Raw genomic sequence first — 20385 nt, 5'->3', positions numbered from 1 at the left:
TAATATTTGTTTTTTAAATATATTGATGTATGATAAAGATGAATTAATTTGTGAATGCATATGTGCGTGTGGTTACTTTTTATATTGTGAAATAATGAATTATGAATTTATTAAAAATAAAACATAGGCTAATGCAGTACCTATATATTTGTGAAGAAAGTTTTAAATCATTTTCTGCAATGTTTCCTTTATAATTAAAAGGTAAGAAACCATAGTTTATTTAATGGCAAGTAAGAGAAGATATACTGTCTTCAGGATTGTCCAAGCCTTATTCTTCTCCTTTTCCCTCCTGATACCTGATTTTTGGCCATGTTAGCGATCCTAAATGCTCCTATAAGGTTTGCAGTTGAAATAAAATTGAACAGTCAGCCAGTCAGATTATGATGTCAGTAGTAAAGGTCTGGAGGAGGAGATAGAAAGTGCTGGCTGACTGAAGTTTGGGGCTCCTTGTGATTTCATTTATTCCTGCCCTCTGTGTGTCTTAACATCCATCCAGTTAGAGTCCATTATGTAAACTCAATATACTGCTCTCTAGAATAGAGTATTTGAAAGTGTATAATGGGGAATCTCTAAGATCCATAAGCTTTCTCTGAAACCTTGATCATCCTTTATTCTGTCAACAAGAGCAGTAATAAAGAAGGGAGGTGCATTGTTTTGACTTCCTTGGTTTGCACTCCTTATGCTATAAGCAGACTTTTTGGCTGTATTTGGAATTTTATGTTGGAATTTTGAGAGTAAAAGTTGTAATATTACCTCATGACCTGTTGCTAATTCAGACGTGACTTATTTGGTTCCCAGTTTTTAAAACATGATTCGATTCGATTCGATTGAACAGATGTGTTTTAAGCACTTTCTGAGTGCAAAGCCGCATGTGAGAGCCCAGCACTAGAGCTTGGAGTTGAGTACTTAAACATAACACCTACTAAGCCTTTTCACATGTTTGGTTTCACTTAATCTTGAAATCTGTAAGAAAAGATACCTGTTTACATCTTTCAGGAAGCAATGTTGTTAAAATTCTGAGAGATCACCGTGAAGCCTCTTTCTTAGATTAAGGTTCCCCAGGACTATACAGTGAAACCCCAGCAACATAGAACAGAACCAATTCCTGCCTGAAATAATCATGTGTTAATTATATCAGGCTCTTACTATATAGTAGCTGTGTTTGAAAGAATTCTGCCTACACTGTATCTGACCACATATAGGTTCAACCACATTCATTTCTGTTCGGTGGTATTCTGTTCTCTCAGGTAGTTCCTTTTCCAGTCTTTACCTTTTTTTCTTTTTTTTTTTTTGGTGAGACAATCGGGGTTAAGTGACTTGCCCAGAGTCACACCGCCAGTTAGTATTATGTGTCTGAGGCCAAATTTGAACTCAGGTCCTCCTGACTCCAAGGCCAGAGCTCTATCCACTGCACCACCTAGCTCCCCCCCCCCCCCGTCTTTACCTTCTTAAAAGAAAAATGTGAAATACAATTTTATCATTTGAAGTAATGCCAGACACATGGCCACATCCTATAAATCTGTGGAAAAATGGGTATTTAGATATGTTAAGTTATATTTGGGAGTTTCAGGGGGTAGGTGTGTGTATAAGAGAGAACCAATTCAAGGGGGAGGTTCTAGCCTGAAAGTGGGAGTGATGTACATTAGGCTGATTTACAATCTGAGAATAGACTAACATGCAAATTAGAAGCTGGAAAGCTGGATTAGGAACATTTTGGTAGTGTTATCTGATACTCAATAGCTCCATATTAGCATTACTATGAGTATCTGTGAATTTATTTTTAATTTTATTTTGTCTGTGTTCAATTTTGTTACTAGAAAAATATTCTGAAGATTCATTGCTCACAGGTAGGTAGATGGAGAATGTAGCTTACAATAAGTGTCAGACTCAAATAGAAACGGGATCCCTGCAGGCCTCATATTGACTTTAAAAAAAAAACACAAATTAACATCATCTACATTGTATATTTATTTTGTTAAACATTTCCCAGTTATATTTTAATCTGGTTTGGGCTACACTAGCCTGTATGTAGGTGGAGAGTTTGGTTTACATAATTACCTGGCCTTTTTAAAAATATCAGGTATTGAAATCAGAGTCTGTCATGGAGATGGTACATGACTGAGGTGTTATAGCCTGAAATTCTAGTTGAAGGCATCCAGAACATTTTTTTATTGTTGTGTTGCTGCAAAATTTCTGGAAGGGTGGTGAGCATTCAAATGAAAATGTCTTTTTTGCTAACTTACCACAAATGTGACTTTGAACAAGTCATTTTTACTTCTTTGAACTTTCCTCATCTCTAAAATAAAGGAGTTGGATGAGACTATCTCTTAGGTCCCTTCCAACTTGAAATTCTATGATCCTATGATGTTTTCCTTGACCAAATTAAAATAAAATAAAGTAGTTTACTTATGCTTAGACTATTCCCTCTATTCCTTGCTTTGCTGTTTTCCCACAAATAAATTGAACTAACTAGTACACAAGCAAACCACTCACCAAAAGCAACCTAGAGTTAATGAGTGGCAAGATTCTTTATGGAGGTATAAATCCATTTTAATTCAACAAACATTTATCCATTATCATATCCCTGCCATTATAGGGTCTTGTGTGTGAACATTACTAATTCACATTATTGGAATACAAATAATATCTTGTAGTTCACTCCCAATTTAAATCACTGAACAAAAAGAACAAACAAGCAATTCATTTTCAGTCGGTTTTAAATGTTAGAAATGAAACAAAAATGGTTGAATACATTTATAATGAATAATAAAGCATATAATCAAAAGAACATGGAAATTAATCCCCTTAATGAGCTACTCAACTTTTTTCTGAAGGAATAAGCGAGTTTATTCTTTATCATTTTTGTTTTTGTTATCATCTTGTGTCTTGCTGCTTTGTTGGCTTTTACAGGCAATTTGGAGAAGCAGAAACACTGCTTGATTTTTGTAAAGTTTGTTGGAAGGCATTTGTTTATTAGATAGGCTTTAATTACCGTCGCTTGGTGTAATGGAGAGAGACCCGGACAGGAAGACAGGAGACTTAACTGTAGTCCCGGTTCTATCACTGACTAGCGGTGTGATCTTTGGCAACTACAATTTCACTGTAGTTTCATAATCTAAAATGATAGATGTGGATTAGGTAATCTGTAAGGACCCATTGAGCCATCATATCCTGTGATTCTACCACCATCCTTTTAAATTTGCCTGAAAAACATCTCAACTGAGTTGACATCACTGAGCCAGAGGCAGTGCTGAGTGTATAACTACAATTATTTCCCCTCATTTCAGCCACCAGTGAGTGACACTCTAATGGTTTATAAAGAAACAATTTCTTTAGCACTCGAAGAAAATAAAAGCTAATTTTAAGGAGAAACTTTCTTACAGGCCCATTCCTTCCAAGCTCTTTATCTTTCCGACTGTACTCCAATAATGTCCATGTCCATCATTGTAGGCAACAGAATAAAGTCCACTTGAGTCCTAAAGCCTTATTGTCAAACTAGTCCTACTGCCATGTTTTAGTGGCTGAAAACTTGGTTAAAATATGAGGCAGAAAGCACGAAGACTTCCCTGCAGTAAATACTATCTTCATCTTCACTCCCAGCAGATTTCCACAAGAAGCTAGAAGCACAACCAAAACTAACCTGGGATGAGGACAATTCTCTTCCTGCCCCGCCTGCATCTTATGCATTATCATATGTACCTGTGGTAGCAAAAGACATTTGCGCGTGTTACGAATTACGGAAGAGACGGGTTGACCACCCTGCCAAGGAAGAGCAGACTTTTAGATGTCTCTTCGTAGATCATGAAGTGAAACGGATGATCTACTTTGACGATGGGAGGCATCGAGTAGGCAACAATTTCTGACATTGTTCCAGCCGCTGCTTCAGTCCCTCTCTCATTGACTTCAATTACCGTTCTCTGCAAAATCTACCAATGGAAATGAAGTAATATGCAAATAGTAACAAACGAGACACACAGCACCGAGTCGCCCCTGAGGGAAAAGTGTTTCTCCCTTCAATTCTTTTGCTGGTTGCCTTGGAATTTTTCCACCGTGAGTTCAGCCTTATCGTCTTATCACCAGAGGCACTGTATATCCCTCAAAGGTTGGGGCCATAGTCCAAATGAAACTTGAGGAACTTTCTGCTATACCTTGTGAAATCTGGGTTGACTTTAGAATTTCTTAAACTGTAGGCATTTAGCTCAAGGCCAAGAAGGGTGAGGGAAGCCTAACACGAGCTGCTTTCTGGGACCTGGACCAGATCTCAATGGAAAGAACACATTGGAAGAAAGGGAGCAGGTCCCAGCTGACCCTTGATTTGAATCAATACCCTTCAAATCTTCAAAGTTAGCAGGAACTCCTGAGGGTTCAGGGGCCTTACCGGCATCTTACGGCTCCTCTTGAGTAAGTCTCTTAAGGACCTTAGAGATTGAGCAGAGTTACAGATTATCTTATTCAACTCCCTGTCTGAAACTTAAATCCCTGCATAACATCCCAGAGAGGAGTAGCCGTCTAGCCAATCCCCAGAGACCTCCAATAATGGAGAACTCTTTACCTCCAGAGGTAGCCAATTTCATGTATAAACAGCTCTACTTGATAGTAAGTTATTTCTTATATTAAGGTGTAACTACTATCCACTGATACTAGTTGATTATCAATCCAACTCCCCCACCCCAAAGAGAAATATATCCTGGAAATGGAATTGATTTACATAAAATTAAAAATAACTTTAATATTAGTTTAGTTCCAGGGCAGGTATAGACCAGAGCCCTTCTTCTAGTACATACTTGATCCAGACATGCTTGCATTCATGCATGTGTGTATGTATGCCTATCTCGGCTAATTTGATTCCTAGCACGGGGCACCAGAGCCTCCCAATACATTACAATACTATATACATACATAGGCACACATCCGCTCGTTACAAAGTCTCATAACACAAACTCCTTTGCTGTTTAGACCTTACGGACTTTGAAATCCTTCTCTACTGGCTATAATGTAGGCATCTCTACATTGCAGCCACTGAATTTATTTTAACAGATATTTGGTGGAGTTGACAATGTGACACCTGTTCTTCTAACAACTCACAACTTACCTTAGACACTTTCAGATTCCTCGCTGGATCTGAGAGTTCACTCAGATCAGCCCAGGGTGAGAATACCGCTCTTATTCCCATCTGCTTAAGGATGTCTTGTACCTCATACTTCTGATCTAGCTTGAACTTTGGAAAGAAAACGTCCGTTTTTCTATGGCACAAATATACATAATCATGAAAAATAGACACAAGGCATTCTCTTTGGAAGCTAAACATAACCTAGTTTATTATTTAAAAAAGATTTCTGTTGAAGAGGTTATTTCAAATGCTGCTCCTTATTACTAACTGGTCTAATGCCATCAGCTTTAAAAGCATACAATAAAACATAACTTGAGTTTCAATGAGTCAATTATTTGCCTTGAACAAGCCAGGAATACCCTTTACCAAAATTCTACTCAAATGCCTCATTGGGTTATGGAGATGGCTCTGAGTTCTTATCTGTTTTTAAAAGAAGTTTTATTGATTTCTTTGGGGTTTTTTATTCCACAATAATTCCCCATTATGTTGCCCACCACCACCTATGAATGCAGGAGAATGCATTCCTTCCTTAGCTCTCATTTGTTAGAGTCCCTAATGACTTTCCAAGTGCAGCCCAGCTCAAGTGCCAACTCCTGTTCCACCCACTCATTAGTCCTCTCTCCTTCTTGAAATCTCTTTGTATTATTTTGTAATAATAGCTGGCAATTATATTTCACTGTAAGGTTTGCAAAGCATTTCACAAATATTTGATTCTATCCTCATGATAACACTAGGAAGTAGATGCTATTTTTATCCCTGTTTTACAGTTGAGGAAACTGAGGCAAATAGACATTAAATGGCTCATCCAGGGTCACATAGTAAGTATCTGAGGTCAGATTTGAACTCAGGTCTTCCTGACTCCTACACATAAAGGTTCTTTATGTGTAAAATGGAGATATAATAGTTCCTACTTGACAGGGTTTGGTTGTCTAATGAAATAATATAGGCAAAGTGCTTTGCAAACCTTAAGAGTGCTATATAAAAGTTAGCTTTTATTGTCTCCAGGGCCAAGATTTAACCTTGAGTTCTCCAAGGCTATTCCAGCAGGACATAAGCCTCTGGCAGTTCCTAAAAAAAAGTAGAAAAGATTCTGTAGATCTGTGTGTTTACTGTCTAGGACCAGATTTGTTCGGTGAGGGGATGGTAATCGCTAAAACTGGCTCTTAACCTGGGGTCATTGAACTTGGTTTTAGGTTTGTTTGTTTTGTAATTTTGATAACTGCATTTTAGTGTAGTTAGTTTCTTCTTTAATCCTTTGTATTTTATTTTATGAATTTATAGACATTTGTGAGGAGGTAGCTACTGGATAGAGAGGGTGCTGGCCCTGGAGTCAGAAAAACCTGACTTCCAAACTAGCCTCAGATACCTACTAGCTGTGTGACTCTTAACAACTGTTTGCCTCAGTTTCTTCATCTGTAAGATGGGAACATTAATAATACCTACCTCTCAGGGATTGTTAAGAGAATCAAATGAGATAATATTTGCAAAGTGCTTAGCACAGTGCATGGCACACGACAGGAGCTATATAAATATTTATTCATTCCCCCTTCCCCAAGAAAAATTTCAGAGGCTTCATCATCAGAGTGTCACATGTGTTAAAAGGTTGGCTACCACCTAATTAATTTTTTCAGCCACAACATTTCATAAAACTCGCAACTAAGACATCGAAGGATGTGATTGGTGTCAATGAATGGAATGTTTACACTGATGAAATCAGTGATTTCTAGATATGCCTGAAATATTAAGTGACCACATGCCCCACATTGACAGAAGAATGTCACTGTTGTGTCCATCTTTCCCCCTTAAAAGGGAAAGAAAAGGGCACAAATATTTATTAAACACCCATTACGTGCTATGCATTGTGTCAATCACTTTACAAATATAATCTCACTTGATCCCCTAAAAGAACAAGCCATACCCTCCTGACCCCACCTCCCCCATCCCTCTAAATGGCATATTATAATGGAAGGAGGGCAGCAAGGTTGGTATAGTGGCAAGAGCCCTGGCCTGGGAGTCCAAAGACCTGAGGTCAGCTCCTGACTGTCACCAATCTGCTTGGACACATCTCTTCTCCTCTCTGGGCTTCAGTTCACTTCATTTCTCAAATGGAGGGTGGTAGGAAAAGCAGGCTAGATTATCTCCAAGGTTCCTTCCAGCTGTAACAGTCTATTCTTACCATGCAATCATGGCAGTGGTTTATGACAAACCAGTTCTATCCTCTTACTGTCGACTCTGGGACTGGGTGGGCCTTGTCTCAGTTGGTTGGGGCGTGCTTAGAATAGGGTACTTTCGGGGTGACAAATGAAGGAGAAGGCGTGAAATTATCATGGCTGTAGGTTGGGAGGACCCTCTTCTAGAGCCACTTTTGTACCAAATCAGATTCAGAGAATAAGGAGAGAATGGCCCTTAGCAGAGGTAAACCCTTCATCACCTTCTCTCATTCCCATGTCTTTGCTTTGGTTGTCCTCAGTGCTTGGAATTCCTTATATCCCCCTCTTCACCTGTCCTTTAAAGTTAAACTCAACACCACTCCCTCCAGGAAGCCTTTCCTGATCCTTCCTCTTAGTACCTTTTCTCCCTCAGACTTCACATACCACTTTGTTTTGCAACTCACTAACTCATGCCTCTCATTACGGTACATTGTTGTTGTTCCATTGGTATCATACACCTATGAGACTAAACTGGAAGGTTGGGATCATGCTTTTTCTAATCATTGTGAGGCCTACATCAGTGCTTTGCACATAGTAGATACTTATTTTTCTATTGTATTGTAATGAGTAGTACCTGGTTTTCATGTTTCTGATCCATTTGTCCACCAGCTCTACAGTTAAGTAGTCTTCTATGGCAAGGTGATCCCCCATTTTATCCACAAGGACTACTAGCATGCTTGCATTTCCTCGGTAGGGTAATTTGAGGACTTGGCAACGTAAGTTCCTATCAAAGGTTGAAGCAAACTTGTCAGACCTGTACATCATAGGCACTTTTGTAGTTCTATATTTGTCCAGGTGGAAGGTTTCAACTTCAGTGAGAAGAGGGTCAAATGCAGATAGCCATTTACCTAAGGAGGTAAAGAAGGCAAGAAAAATGATGTTGAGAAAACTGCTGACAAAGCCAAGTATTTTTCATGATGAAATCTCCAAAAGTGAGGTGCCCTTGTCCTTCTTTCAACCACCAACATTAGGAAGATATTCTAATTCTACAGAAGATTAATGTCCACAGCAGGATGATGTGATCTCCCCTTATCAAGAAGGAAGAAAACAAGCATTTATTAAGCATCTACTATGTGCTGGGCACTGAGCTGAGTGCTTTACAAATATTATCTCATTTGATCCTCACAACAACTCTAGTAGGTGCTATTATTCCCATTTTCACAGTTGAGGAAATTGAGGCAGAGAAAGGTTAAATGACTTTCCCAGAAGCACAAGCTAGTAAATATCTGAGACCAGATTTGAACTCAGGTCCTCCTGACTCTAGGTCCAGTGCTGTATCCACTGTGCTACTTAACTACCTCCATCAACTAAGCAAATAAACGTCTTCAAGGTCAGGACACTGCTCTCTTCTCCTTTGGTGACAAAGCCTAGGTTTATAGGTTTTATCAAAAGCTAGCAGCAAGAGCTATCTAGAGAGATACTAACACCCATGGTTCGAGTTCTAACTCTTCCACTAGTAGCTGTATGTCTACAGACAAATAACTTCACCTCCCTCCACTCATTTTTAAGAGAAAATTATAATACTTAAACTACCCACCTCACAGGGTGGTTGTGAGGAAAGTTTAAGGTGTAAAGTGCTAGAGAAATGTGAATTATTGTCATTATTTTATGAAACTCCAGAAAATAGAAGGTAAAGTCTTGGCTACCAGAGCTTTTTTGAGCTCCACATGTTGCTGTCTTCCCTATTGCTTGTTGCCCCTTATTTCAGCTATACAATCTTAAATTCAATACTCCTTTAGTCAAATAGCCATTATTAAGTGTCCAATTAGAGAAGGCTGGTTATTATTTAGGGCCTTTGCTTCTTCCCTTTCTGCCTTTTGAGACAATTTGCTGCTTGCCCCTCAGCCTCTCTACAAGGGGAATATTCAGAAAGTTTTATATCTTAAGAGACAAAACACTGTAAGACCAAGTGGGGCAACAGTCATGACGTATTGGCTCTGGAGTCAGACATGGGTCCAAGTCTCCATCCTATTATTTATCATCTGTGAGACCTCAGGCACGCCACTGAATTGAAGCTGAGTTTCTCCATTTAAAAAATAAAATTGTTTCCACCACCTGTCTTACAGAAATGTAATGAGGAAAACACTTTTTAGACTGCTGGGTAGTATAGACATTAGTTTTCTAGCAACTCAGTGCCCCGCACATGGTAGATACTGAATGAACTCTCACAGAATTGAACTAAAACATGAATGATTAGCAAAACATCAGGCCAAGGAATCCCTGGGTATTTCATTCTATCCGTACCGCCACTTATTCCAGGGATTTAGGTCCTGGTCTTTGGCCTCTCTATGGGTGTTAGCATGTTTCACTCATTTAGTCCTCTCCCCAGGGATGGTCAGGTTGGTTCTGGAACAAAGGGTCTCTTCATTGACAGATATCCAAAAAATCAAGAAATGACCTCATAAAACACCAAGGGATATTACTATAATTTATGCAAAGGTAGCAATGCCTTCCCTTGCCTCAGTGTAAGGCCTAGGCAGGAATAGCTGCTAAACCTATATGCAGCCTTCATTGTGTACATGATTCAGAATTGATTGAATATGAATGAAAAGGAGGAAAAGAAGACAAAAAGGTATTTTTCTTAGGAAGAATGTATCATTATTAAGTAATACCAGATACATACCACTAAATAGAATGTAATCCACAAGAATTAATTTAGCTTCAGGATTAATCTGATCAAAGAGTTTGGGAATTTTCCCCTTGGTCTCCTTGTCCACATAATGATTCATGAAACTCTTGGCCTGTGTAGCATTGTGGAAATTCACAGGTACATACTCCATGTCAAAATACTGCTTGGACAAATTGAAGAAAGTCTCTTTGACATCAAAATCCTTGTGGATAAAGGCAAAACTCCCTTTCAATAAAGCCAGCTCCTGGTTTTGGGAGATCTGATCTTTGAGCTCCTTGAAGAGAGAAGGCAAGAAAGTTGTCTCTGAACTGCTTAGATCCTGCAAATTGAGGCCCTCTATGATCTGGGATCGGGTCTGCCCTCTGGCTGCCAGCAATAAAGTAGTCATTGCAAAGGAAAGGCAGAAAGGAGAGAAAACTATGTTGCCGTCATGTTTCATAGCGATTTTTCGGAACAGGTTGAACCCAAAGTTGGCGTTCTTTTCTAAGAGTTTCCACCTATCTAATGTTGGCCAGGGCTCCTCCTCGGGTGATGTCATGGCATCTTTCCTCTGAGGATGTTGTATGTCTCCATCCATTTGGCTGTGGTTGAGGAAAGTGTGGTTCTCCAAAACCTCCAGGTGGGTTTCCATCTTCCCTGGTTCCCAGTCTTTAGCAGTGCCCAATACCATCCATACTTCCAAGAAGAAGAGGATGAGGCAGAAGGCTGTTTTCATAGTGTTGGTTTTGGAGGCCGAGTGAGTGTAGTTCTGAGCAAGCAAAATTTAGATAAAGAGAGAAAAAAAATGTTTTTAAAGTCATTCACTTAAAGAATTCTTTATCTCTTGCTAAGGTGAGTTACTGTTTAGGAAGTTGAACCTTGTTCTACTTTGGGGAGAAATCACTTAAGGTCACAGGATTTGGAACTGAAAAGGAATTTACAGATCATTTAGCCCAGAGGTGACAAACACAGGGTAGGTAGGCCCCATGCAGCAGCAACACTACTGAGTGCTTGATAACCAGATTAAAACGTAATTGGGAAATATTTAACTACATAAAAATGCAATAGAACTTAGATAATGTTAATATGTGCTTTTCTAATTCAATAGGTGACCATCAGAGATCCATACGTATGGTTTAACGACCCCCATTTCCAATTTGACACCACTGATCTAGCCCATCCCTTCCGTCTTGTGGACGATGAACCCGAAGCCCAGGAGAAGCGGAACAACTTGTTCAAGGTTATGCAGGCAGTAAGTAGCACGAGCCAGGAATCAAACTCAGTTCCTCTGAGCCCAACCCCAGGCATCTATTTAACAGACCAGGCTCTCTCCCATGTGGAGTAAAAACATCTGGTAGATTTTAATTGGTTTCACTGTTGTTGTTTGTTGTTGTTGTTGAGTCATTTTTCAGTCATGTCTGACTCTTCATGACCCCAGTTGAGGTTTTCTTGGAAAAGATACTGGAGTGGTTTGCCATTTCCTTCTCCAGTTCATTTTACACATGAGGAAACTGAGACAAACAGGATTAAGGGTCACATAGCTAGTAAGTATCTAAGGCCAGATTTGAACTCAGGAAGACTCCAGGTCCATGTTGCCATCTTAATTGTTATAAACAGCAAAACTTTGATGAACCAGAATCCAACTTACCAGAATTCCCAAATAACTAAATTTTTGTTTTGACCTCCTTGAAGAAAATGAGGCAGCCATGGTGTTGTAAGAAGCACAATGGACTAAGAAGTAAGAAAGAGACATAGGGTCTCAGCCTGGCTCTGCTATTCACTGTATATGTGGCCTTAACTGAGAAGGGACAGAAGTCAGGTAGTGCAAGGGAAAGGAAGCAAAGACAGTGATTGGAGATGACATTTTCTAGGAGTTTATCATGAGATAGATAGTGGGGCTGGATAGCTCACGTGAGTGTTTTTTAAGGAGGGAAGAGACCTGGGCATACTTACAGACAGTAGGGCATGTGGCAGTTGATAGGGAAAAATTGAAAATAAGTGAGATAAAGGGAGACAGAGGACACAATGTGGCAGAGAAGACAAGATGGAATAAGTTCACTTGTGCCCATAGAAGAATTTGCCCTGCCAAGGAGAAGGGCCACCTCTTCATGTAAGACTAATAATAACTAGCATTTACATAGCACTTTAAGGTTTACAAAACACTTTATAAATACTATCCCGTTTGATCCTCACAATAGTCCTGGGAGGTAGGTGCTATGTTACCCCCATTTTCCAGGTGAGGAAACTAGGGTAGACAGAGATTAAGTGACTTGCCCAGGGTTACACAGCTAGTAAGTGTCTGAGGCAGGCTTTAAACTCAAGTCAATTGCCTGTAGTGGAATTGGAGTCAGGAAGGTCTGGGTTTGAATTCTGCCTCTGGCACTTTCTAATCATGTGACCTTGAGCAAAATCATTTAACTTCCAGCCTCAGTTTCCTTACCTGTAAGTTGGTGATAATAAATCCATATCACTTACCTCCCAGGGTTGTAAAGATCAAATGAGATCATGTAGTAAAGACCACTTAAAAAAAACCAAAGAATTATGAAATGTGAGTTATTATTTTTATTATTGTTGTTGTTGTTATTGTCATATGGAATGGGGAGGAAACTTGTTCTGTTAGGCCACTAGGGGATAGACATAGGAGCAATGGGTAGAATTCAAAGGGATGTCTTTCTGACTTAGAGGAAAGAAAAGCTTCCTAATGACTTGGAGCTGTCCCACAATAGAATTCCCTTTGTCATGGGGAATATAAGTTCCTTATCCCTGAAAGTGTTTAAAGAGAGATTTGTGATATTGAAGACAGGATTCACAATTTGGAATGAGGATTGGATTAGATGGCCCTTGAGAGCCCTTGAGATTCTAAAATTCTGTGATTCTAAGCGTTGTTCTAAGGAAAGTGCTTTGCAACTATAATAGCTGTGTGCTGTGGGTTGTTGTTATTTGGAGGTTTTTTGGGGGGGGGGCAGGATTCATTATTTCATATGGGAATCTCCTACTGTGGAAATTTCCCACCAAGAAAGATCAACAACTCCCCTGTAACTTACAGTCTTAGAGTTTCCTGGGGCAATGAGAAGTTTCCCGGGGTCACACTGAGTCACTATGTGTCTGCAACAGCAGAACTTGAACCCAAGTCTTCCTGACTCCTAGGCTGACCAAACCCATTCTGTCTCTTAACAAACGTTACTACTAATGCTAATAAAAATAATAAAATCTACAAAAATAAAGTCCCACTCATAAAAACTTGGAAAGACTTACATGAACTGATGCAAAGTAAAGTGAGCAGAACCAGGAGAAAGTTGTCCACAGTAATAGCAATATTGGGGGATGATCCACTGTGGATGACTTAGCTCTCTTCTGAGCAAGATAGTGATCTAAAACACGTCCGAAGACTTAGGATGAAAAATGCTAATCCTCCACAGAAAGAACTGATGGAGTCTGGAGGCAGATCGAGGTTCTTGAAGATTATGACAGCAGAGAACAAGATTGGACAGGCTTTGAATATGATGAACCAAATGTTTGTTGTCTGAGGACCAACCTAAGTAAATTGTGACATGGTAAATGGTTTAGCCACAGTAACTTTTAGTAACTCTGCCAGATTGGAGAGGGCTGGTAATCTGTGTCAGTGAAGGCAGTACTCATATCAAGGACATTATGGATACTTGAGGTATTGAAGTATGAATATCACAACCAAACAAGTTGGTAGCTGTAACTAAACTTTAAGAACACACACAAGGTTTCCCAGAATATGTTGGGGACTAAGTCTTGTTTCATCTACACCAACTACAATACAGTGAGAATCTTTATAATGACGACACCAAGGCCCAGTCACTAAAAAGAGATTCAATTATATTCAACTCCATTGTTGCTCAGTCATGTCATCATGACCCCAGTTGGAGGAAGGAAAGGTTTGCCATTTCCTTCAGCTCATTTTACAGATGAGGGAACTGAAGCAAACAGGGTTAAGTGACTGGCCCAGGGTCACACAGCTAGTATATGTCTGAGGCTGGGATTTGAACTCAGGTCTTCCTGACTTCAAGCCCAGTGCTTTATCCACTGTGCCTCTTAGCTGCCTGTCAACTCCATTAACTAGACTGCATTTGACTAAAGGGAAAAAAAGGCTCAAATATTTTAGGAAGATTCACATCAACTCTCAGTCAACCAGAAAATCTAGTCAAACAGCACGCTATTTTATGTGTCCTGGTAAATTTCAAAGTAATGTCAGTACTGGCCCATTAGTGAATCTATCCAACCCAATAAAACATCTAAATCTATGTTTCTGAAACCTAGAAATCTTGCCATCCCTTGGTTTACAATATCCCATATTCCCCTTCCACTAGAAAGAAAAACTCTGCTGTATTGAGTTATGAACACCACAACCAAATAGATGTTGGGGAGGGGGGGTATATTATAACTCCATCCACTGTTTCATAATCCCAGCAGATCAATGCAGGAGGATCTGGGGAGAGCACATTGAAATGGGAGCCAGGAGACTGGTTCTAACATAAATTTGCCTTCTGGGTTTCAACTTATTTCTTTCTCAAAGTCAATTTCTCCGTCTTTAAATGAAAGAATTGGACTAAATAATCTCTGCAGCCCTTCTAAGTGTTCTAATAATAACTGGCTTAGGTGATGGTCATAGGCAATGGGGAATGCTATAAACATAGGGCATTTTAAGGTTTGCAAAACATACAACATCTAATTTGAGCCTGACAATCCTGTAAGGGATGTGTTAGGCATAAATATCCCCATTATATAGACGGGAAAACTGAAGCTTAGCAATATTAAATGGCTTGCCAGTAGTCACACCTCTAGCAAGTGTGAGAGGCAGGATTCGGACTCACCCAAATCTTCCTGACTTTGATTTCAACACTTGTTAGCTTCATTGTCTTTTCTAATAAGCTAAGTTTCCTTCCAGTTTTTACCTTCAACATTCTATGTTCTATGGTCCCTCCCCTTTCTAAAGTCATGAATCAGAGAGTTAGGTTGCTGTGTCCAAAGAGTTCACAATTTATTGCCGCCACTATTGAAAAGGTCAGGAGATCTAGGCTTCAACAACCCTCTTTGGACTCTGCTATAGGCCTTCCAGCCTCATCCCCTGTACCCCACTCCCAACCCTGAGAAAACCTGACAGAGATCTGCATAATTACTTTCTATGCCCCAGCTAAACCCAAGACTATTTGTAATTTCTAACTGCAAAATCTGCCACAGATTTGTGAGACTAAAGATGAGTGACAGGGCAGCTAGATGGCACGGTGGCATGGAATCAGGAATACTCATCTTCCTGAGTTACAATCTGACTTCAGACACTTATTAGCTGTGTGACCCTGGGTAAGTCGCTTAACCCTGTTTGCCTCAGTTTTCTCATCTGTTAGGTGAGCTGGAGAAAGAAATGGCAAACCACTCCAGCATCTTTGCCAAGAAAATCCCAAATGGGGTCGCAAAGAGTCAGATACAACTGAAACAACTCAACAACAAAAAAGACAAGTGACAGGTTGTGGTTACTGAAATTTATGTTGATTCAGTGAGCCAATGTTCCCAGCCCTGCTTATCTGTCAGTGTTGGGGGAGGTTCCATTGTGGGAAGGCGACACCAAGTCTGCAGCTTTTTGCATTCCCTGCTCTTTGTCACATCCCCCTTCCTGTGATGTTTGTACCCCTGCCTACAAATTGTCCTGCGCTTGCTACTTTTGGGAAGAACTGGTTACAAGGGCCCAACCCCTTTTACTGAAGTGGACATATCTGAATTGTCTTTACCTCATTATGAAAGTTTCCAGTAAAAGTCACCCATCTTGAAGCCATTTGCTGATCTGCATTGATCAGTCCATCAACATGTTGCTGCTTTGAAGTACTTGTAATAAATTCCTTTTAATTCTTGTAGTCCTGAGTTTTGCCTCATTAATTAGCATAAAAGCCCCAAAAAAGGATTTTCCTTTCAACGGTGGTCTTCACTATATTTACATACATCCAGCAGAACCTAAGGTCAAATTATGAGGGCATCAGAATTTTAGTCCCCTTTAGGCTCTTTCTTCCCTCTTTTTAATGACTGCCTTCCTCAAGTCAAGGCCCCCAGGCTGTCTTCTGTCTAGCCTGGCCCTCCCCATAGCAGTAGCCAGAACTTGTCCATACTCAAGATGCCTCCCTTCATCTCAAAACATAGACCTTTTCCCCTCTGGATCCTGGATAGGTGAATGGCCCATCTGATAAACTTCTCAGACTTAAGATTTTAATGGATGATAGCAGCTCGAGCTCAAAGCTTAGCATTGAAAAGCCTAAGATCGTGGCAACTGGTCCCATCACTTCCTGGCAAACAGAGGGAGAAGAAATGGAAGCAGTGTCAGATTTTATATTCTTGGGCTCAAAGATCACTGCAGATGGTGACTGCAGCCATGAAATTAAAAGACGCTCCCCCCTTGGAAGGAAAGCTATGGCAAATCTGGACAGCGTACTAAAAACCAGACATCACCTTGCCAGCAAAGCTCTGTATGGTCAAAGCTATGGCTTTTTCCAGTAGTGATATATAGCTGTAAGAGTTGAATTGTAAGGGAAGTTGAGCTCCACACAATCAACATTTTTGAAATCTGGTGCTCGAGACGATTTTTGAGAGTCCCTTGGACAGCAAGGAGATTAAATCAGTCAATAGTTAAAGAAATTAATACAGGCTATTCACTGGAAGGTCAGATACTAACAGCGAAGCCTAAAGACTTTGGCCACATAATGACAAGATGGGGCTCATTGGAAAAGACCCTAATGTTGGGAAAGATTGAAGGCAAAAGGAAAAGGGGACGGCAGAGGATAAGATGGATAGATAGTGTCATGGAAACATGAACATGAACTTGAATAGATTTCAAGAGATAATGGAGGATAGAAGGACCTGGCATGCTATGGTCCATGGGGTCACAAGGAGTCGGACAGAATGAATGACTGAATGACAATAATAAAAAGTGGCTCAATGTGGTCCCTCTCCCTGATAGGGAGGAAGCAAATATAGTTTAGTGAAAAGAGCATTGGATGAGACTCAGGAGACAAGATCAGGTTGTTACTAATAGTGTGACCACAGGCAAGTAGTTTATTCTTTCTGTCTCAGTCTATTTCCACATCTGTAAAATAAGGTCTTCATAGTGCCTACCTCCAGTGAAATTTTGTATCTAAAGTTCTTTTAAAGTCCTAAAGTACAATTATTATTTGCAAACTGCAACATCTTATACGGATGTAAGAGTTCATCATTCCAGGTAATATTTGTATTTTAACAGGGATGTTTTGCTTTACAGATACTGGGCAAGTCATTTAATGCTGTTGACCTTAGTTTCCTTATCTGTAAAATGAGCTGGAGAAGGAAATGGCAAACCACTTGAGTATCTAGGGCAAGAAAACCCCAAATGGGGTCATGAAGGGTTAAACAAGACTAAAAAACAACTGAACAACAACAACTTTGCTTTACAAAAAAAAGAAGAGAACCTGGGCATTCCAGGTCCTGAAGCAGCCTATTTGAGAGAAAAAGATATGGATTTCCCTCATATCACACACAAATGCAGTGTGATTCCTATACCTATGGTATGTGGACTCACCTAGAAAATTTTGGGACTGGGGTGGGGCAGAAATGCCTGCTATAGCTCAGCCTCACTGCAACATCAGTTGAGCCCAGGGGGCCAATTTTCTCATACGCCAGGATTTATAAAGTTATTCCTTTCGAGAACCAAATAGTACTCCAATATGCACAGCATTTACTAAGTTATGTGCAAGGGCACATGTAAGAAATGTGCAAAGGGCAGCTAAATGGCACAATGGACAGAGCACTGGCCTCAGGAGGACGTGAGTTCAAATGTGACCTCAGATGCTTACCATCTGTGTGCCTCTGGGCAAGTCATTTAACCCTAATTGCCTCAAAAAAAAAAAAAGGAAAAGAAAGGAAAGAAAAGAAAGAAATGTGCAGTACTTAGTAAGTGTGTGTATGTGGGTAGGGAGCAGGATCTAGCCCTATGAAGTCATCAGTGTAGGAAATTCCTGATGTGGAAACATCTTTCCAAGTGTGCAAACTAGTAACTCACCTGTAACTTAAAGTCTTAGGAGGGTCGCCTGGGGGCACTGAGGGGTGAAATATCATAACATCATAGATGATGCGAGAGCTGGAAACGGGACTCATAGATCATTTAGTCTAACCCTCTATTATACAAAGGAGAAAACTGAGCCGCGGACAAGTCACCTGGTAAATGACAGAGCCACGTCTCAACCTGAGATCCTCTTATCCAAATCTGGTCCTCGCCATTGTACCACAGCTGATAGGTTAGAAGCAGAATTTGAACCCAGGTCCTCCTGATTCTAGGACCAGCCCTCTATTCACTAGATCAGGCTGCCTCTCAAAATTTAGTTAGTTACTCCTTTGCATAATACTCCATTACTTAAATGTAAGATAGAGATAATAATACCTGACATACTAACTTCAAAGGGTTGTTGGGAGGGTCAAATTAATGCAAGTTATTATTCAACAAATAACTTCTTTAGCATTCTAAATGAATTCACAAAATTCATGGCTACTCTTCTTTATTACCATTTGGAAGAAGTAACTTACCAGGCAGCTTGGCACAGTGAATAGAGAGGCAGCCTTGGAGTCAAAAGACCTGGGTTCAAGTTCTACTTCAGTCATATACTGACTATGTAAACATAGGTAAGTCACTTAACTCCTCAGCGATCCCAAGAAATTCTCTAAGACAATAAGTTGCAGAGAAGTCACCGATCTACATTAGCAGAGGGAGTTTTCTCACTGAGAGTGAGATGTGCCAGGCACCGTGCTAGGTATTAGGGAATCAGAGAAAGGCAAAAATAATTCCAGCTCTCCAGGAACTCACAGTCTAATGGAGAAGTTCACACAGTCTAATGAAATCATAGGAGAAAGGAAGGAAGGAAGGAAAGAAGGAAGGGAGAGAGAGGGGAAGAGAGGAGGATAGGGAGGAAAGAAGGAAGGAAGGAAAGAAGAGAGAAGGAAAGAAGAGAGAAAAGAAGGAAGAAGAAAAAAGTTATTAAGTAACACCTGTGGATCAGAAAGGATTACTCTTTACACTCTAACGCCTAGTTTAAAACTCTAGGTGAATTTGCCTTATTGTGTTTGAGGTGTCTTCATTCTTGAAACTCTCTCCCTCCCTCCCTCCCTCCCTCCTTCCCTCCTTCCCTCCCTCCCTTCCCCTCTCTCCTTCCCTCTCTCTCTCTTTCTCTCTCAGTCTCTGTCTCTCTTTTTTAGCTATACTTCAGATTTGAGGCTAGTAAATAGACCGACGGAAAGGCAACATGGCATAATCAACAGTTAGCTTTCGAGTCAGGAAGACCTGAGCTCCAGTGTTGCCTCTGACACGCGCTAGTTATGTGACCATGAGCAATTCCCTGAGTTACTAAGGCTTTAGAAGATAGAGGAGTAGTGAATCTACACCTGGGAGAGATTTTTCCACACTGAGAGTTCCCTGTACTGATGAAGTCACAGATCCAGCCAGACCCTTTCCTCTAAAGCCACCAAAATTGAGATGCTATATACTGTTCTGGTTGGTGGATGGTGTCCATGCAAAGGCTTAAAGGTCCCCTTCCTTCCCCTGAGCTCACTCACCACCCACGCTCTTCCAGGAGGCTTACATTTGCTTAAAGGACTTTTCTATTCTTCTTTAAGACTCTAATCTTGTTTAGATTCTCTAATTATGAAAAATCTGGAGGTTGGGAGCTCTGTTTGGAAGGGTGCCTAGCTGACCAAAAGGAGATCTTTCCTCAAAAAAAAAAAAATCGGATTCCCAGAAGAGATCAGAGAGCCTCTCCCATAGCTATCCCCAGTCATATGAGACAGGGACTTTCTCACCCCTTCACCCCCGCCCCCCATATAAACATTTAAAAATTCTTTCTTGAAACAGCAAGATCTTACCAACACAGTGGTTCCACTGTCACCCTGCTGATGGTCTTCCATTCAAAATAAAGTTGAAAGGTTAAGGTTTGAGGCTGAAAACTTTCAACAAATATTTGCTATTCCAAAGTGTGGGGATCTGATTGGGCTGTTACTAATTAACTTCCGGGATGAGTGCAGAAAAATTGGAGGCCAGGGGCAGGACTGATCTCATATGTGTGAACCAGGCCATCCCGGGCTTCTGCAGTACACTGACATTTCCCAGAGCCAAGAAACCTTCCCCACCCAAATCCTCCCAAGTTTGCTAGCAAGGGCCTGAAATTGTACCATGAGCACTATTCCTTTAGGTTAAAATTCTAAACCTTATTAGAATGTAAAGTGTGCTGAGGCTGGAGCAGGGATACTTTTAGATGCTATTAGATGATATTTCAACTGCAAGGAAACACCCTCACTTTATACGTGAAGAAACTGGGGCCCAGACAGTGATTTGCCTGTCATTTGTTGTTGTTGTTGAATTGTTTTCAGTTATCTCCAACTCTTCATGACCCCATTTGGGGCTTTTTTTGGCAAAGATACTGAAATGG

At 40.4% G+C, this 20385-nt stretch overlaps 1 protein-coding gene across 8 annotated transcripts; it reads right to left on the bottom strand.

Moving 5' to 3' along the window:
* Window positions 1–2329: 2329 nt before the first annotated feature.
* Window positions 2330–19962, bottom strand: SERPINA10 (serpin family A member 10). 8 transcript variants are annotated; one of them, XM_027869853.1, is made up of 7 exons: window positions 19823–19881; window positions 15682–15901; window positions 9944–10697; window positions 7895–8168; window positions 5093–5243; window positions 3641–3699; window positions 2330–3115 (listed from the first exon to the last, which is right to left on the bottom strand). In XM_027869853.1, the coding sequence occupies exons 2-7, from the start codon at window positions 15724–15726 to the stop codon at window positions 3109–3111; spliced, it is 1290 nt and encodes a 429-aa protein (XP_027725654.1). In that variant the 5' UTR covers window positions 15727–15901; window positions 19823–19881; the 3' UTR covers window positions 2330–3108. The 8 variants fall into 8 exon arrangements, with proteins under 8 accessions (XP_027725654.1, XP_027725648.1, XP_027725652.1 ...); XM_027869847.1 differs by having other exon boundaries at window positions 2332–3699; XM_027869849.1 differs by lacking the exon at window positions 2330–3115 and having other exon boundaries at window positions 3606–3926.
* Window positions 19963–20385: the final 423 nt, after the last annotated feature.

This window comes from Vombatus ursinus, unplaced genomic scaffold (genome assembly GCF_900497805.2).
Source record: "Vombatus ursinus unplaced genomic scaffold, bare-nosed wombat genome assembly UNPS02014794.1, whole genome shotgun sequence".
Taxonomy (NCBI): Eukaryota; Metazoa; Chordata; class Mammalia; order Diprotodontia; family Vombatidae; genus Vombatus; species Vombatus ursinus.
This window is presented reverse-complemented; position numbering and strand designations above follow the sequence as displayed.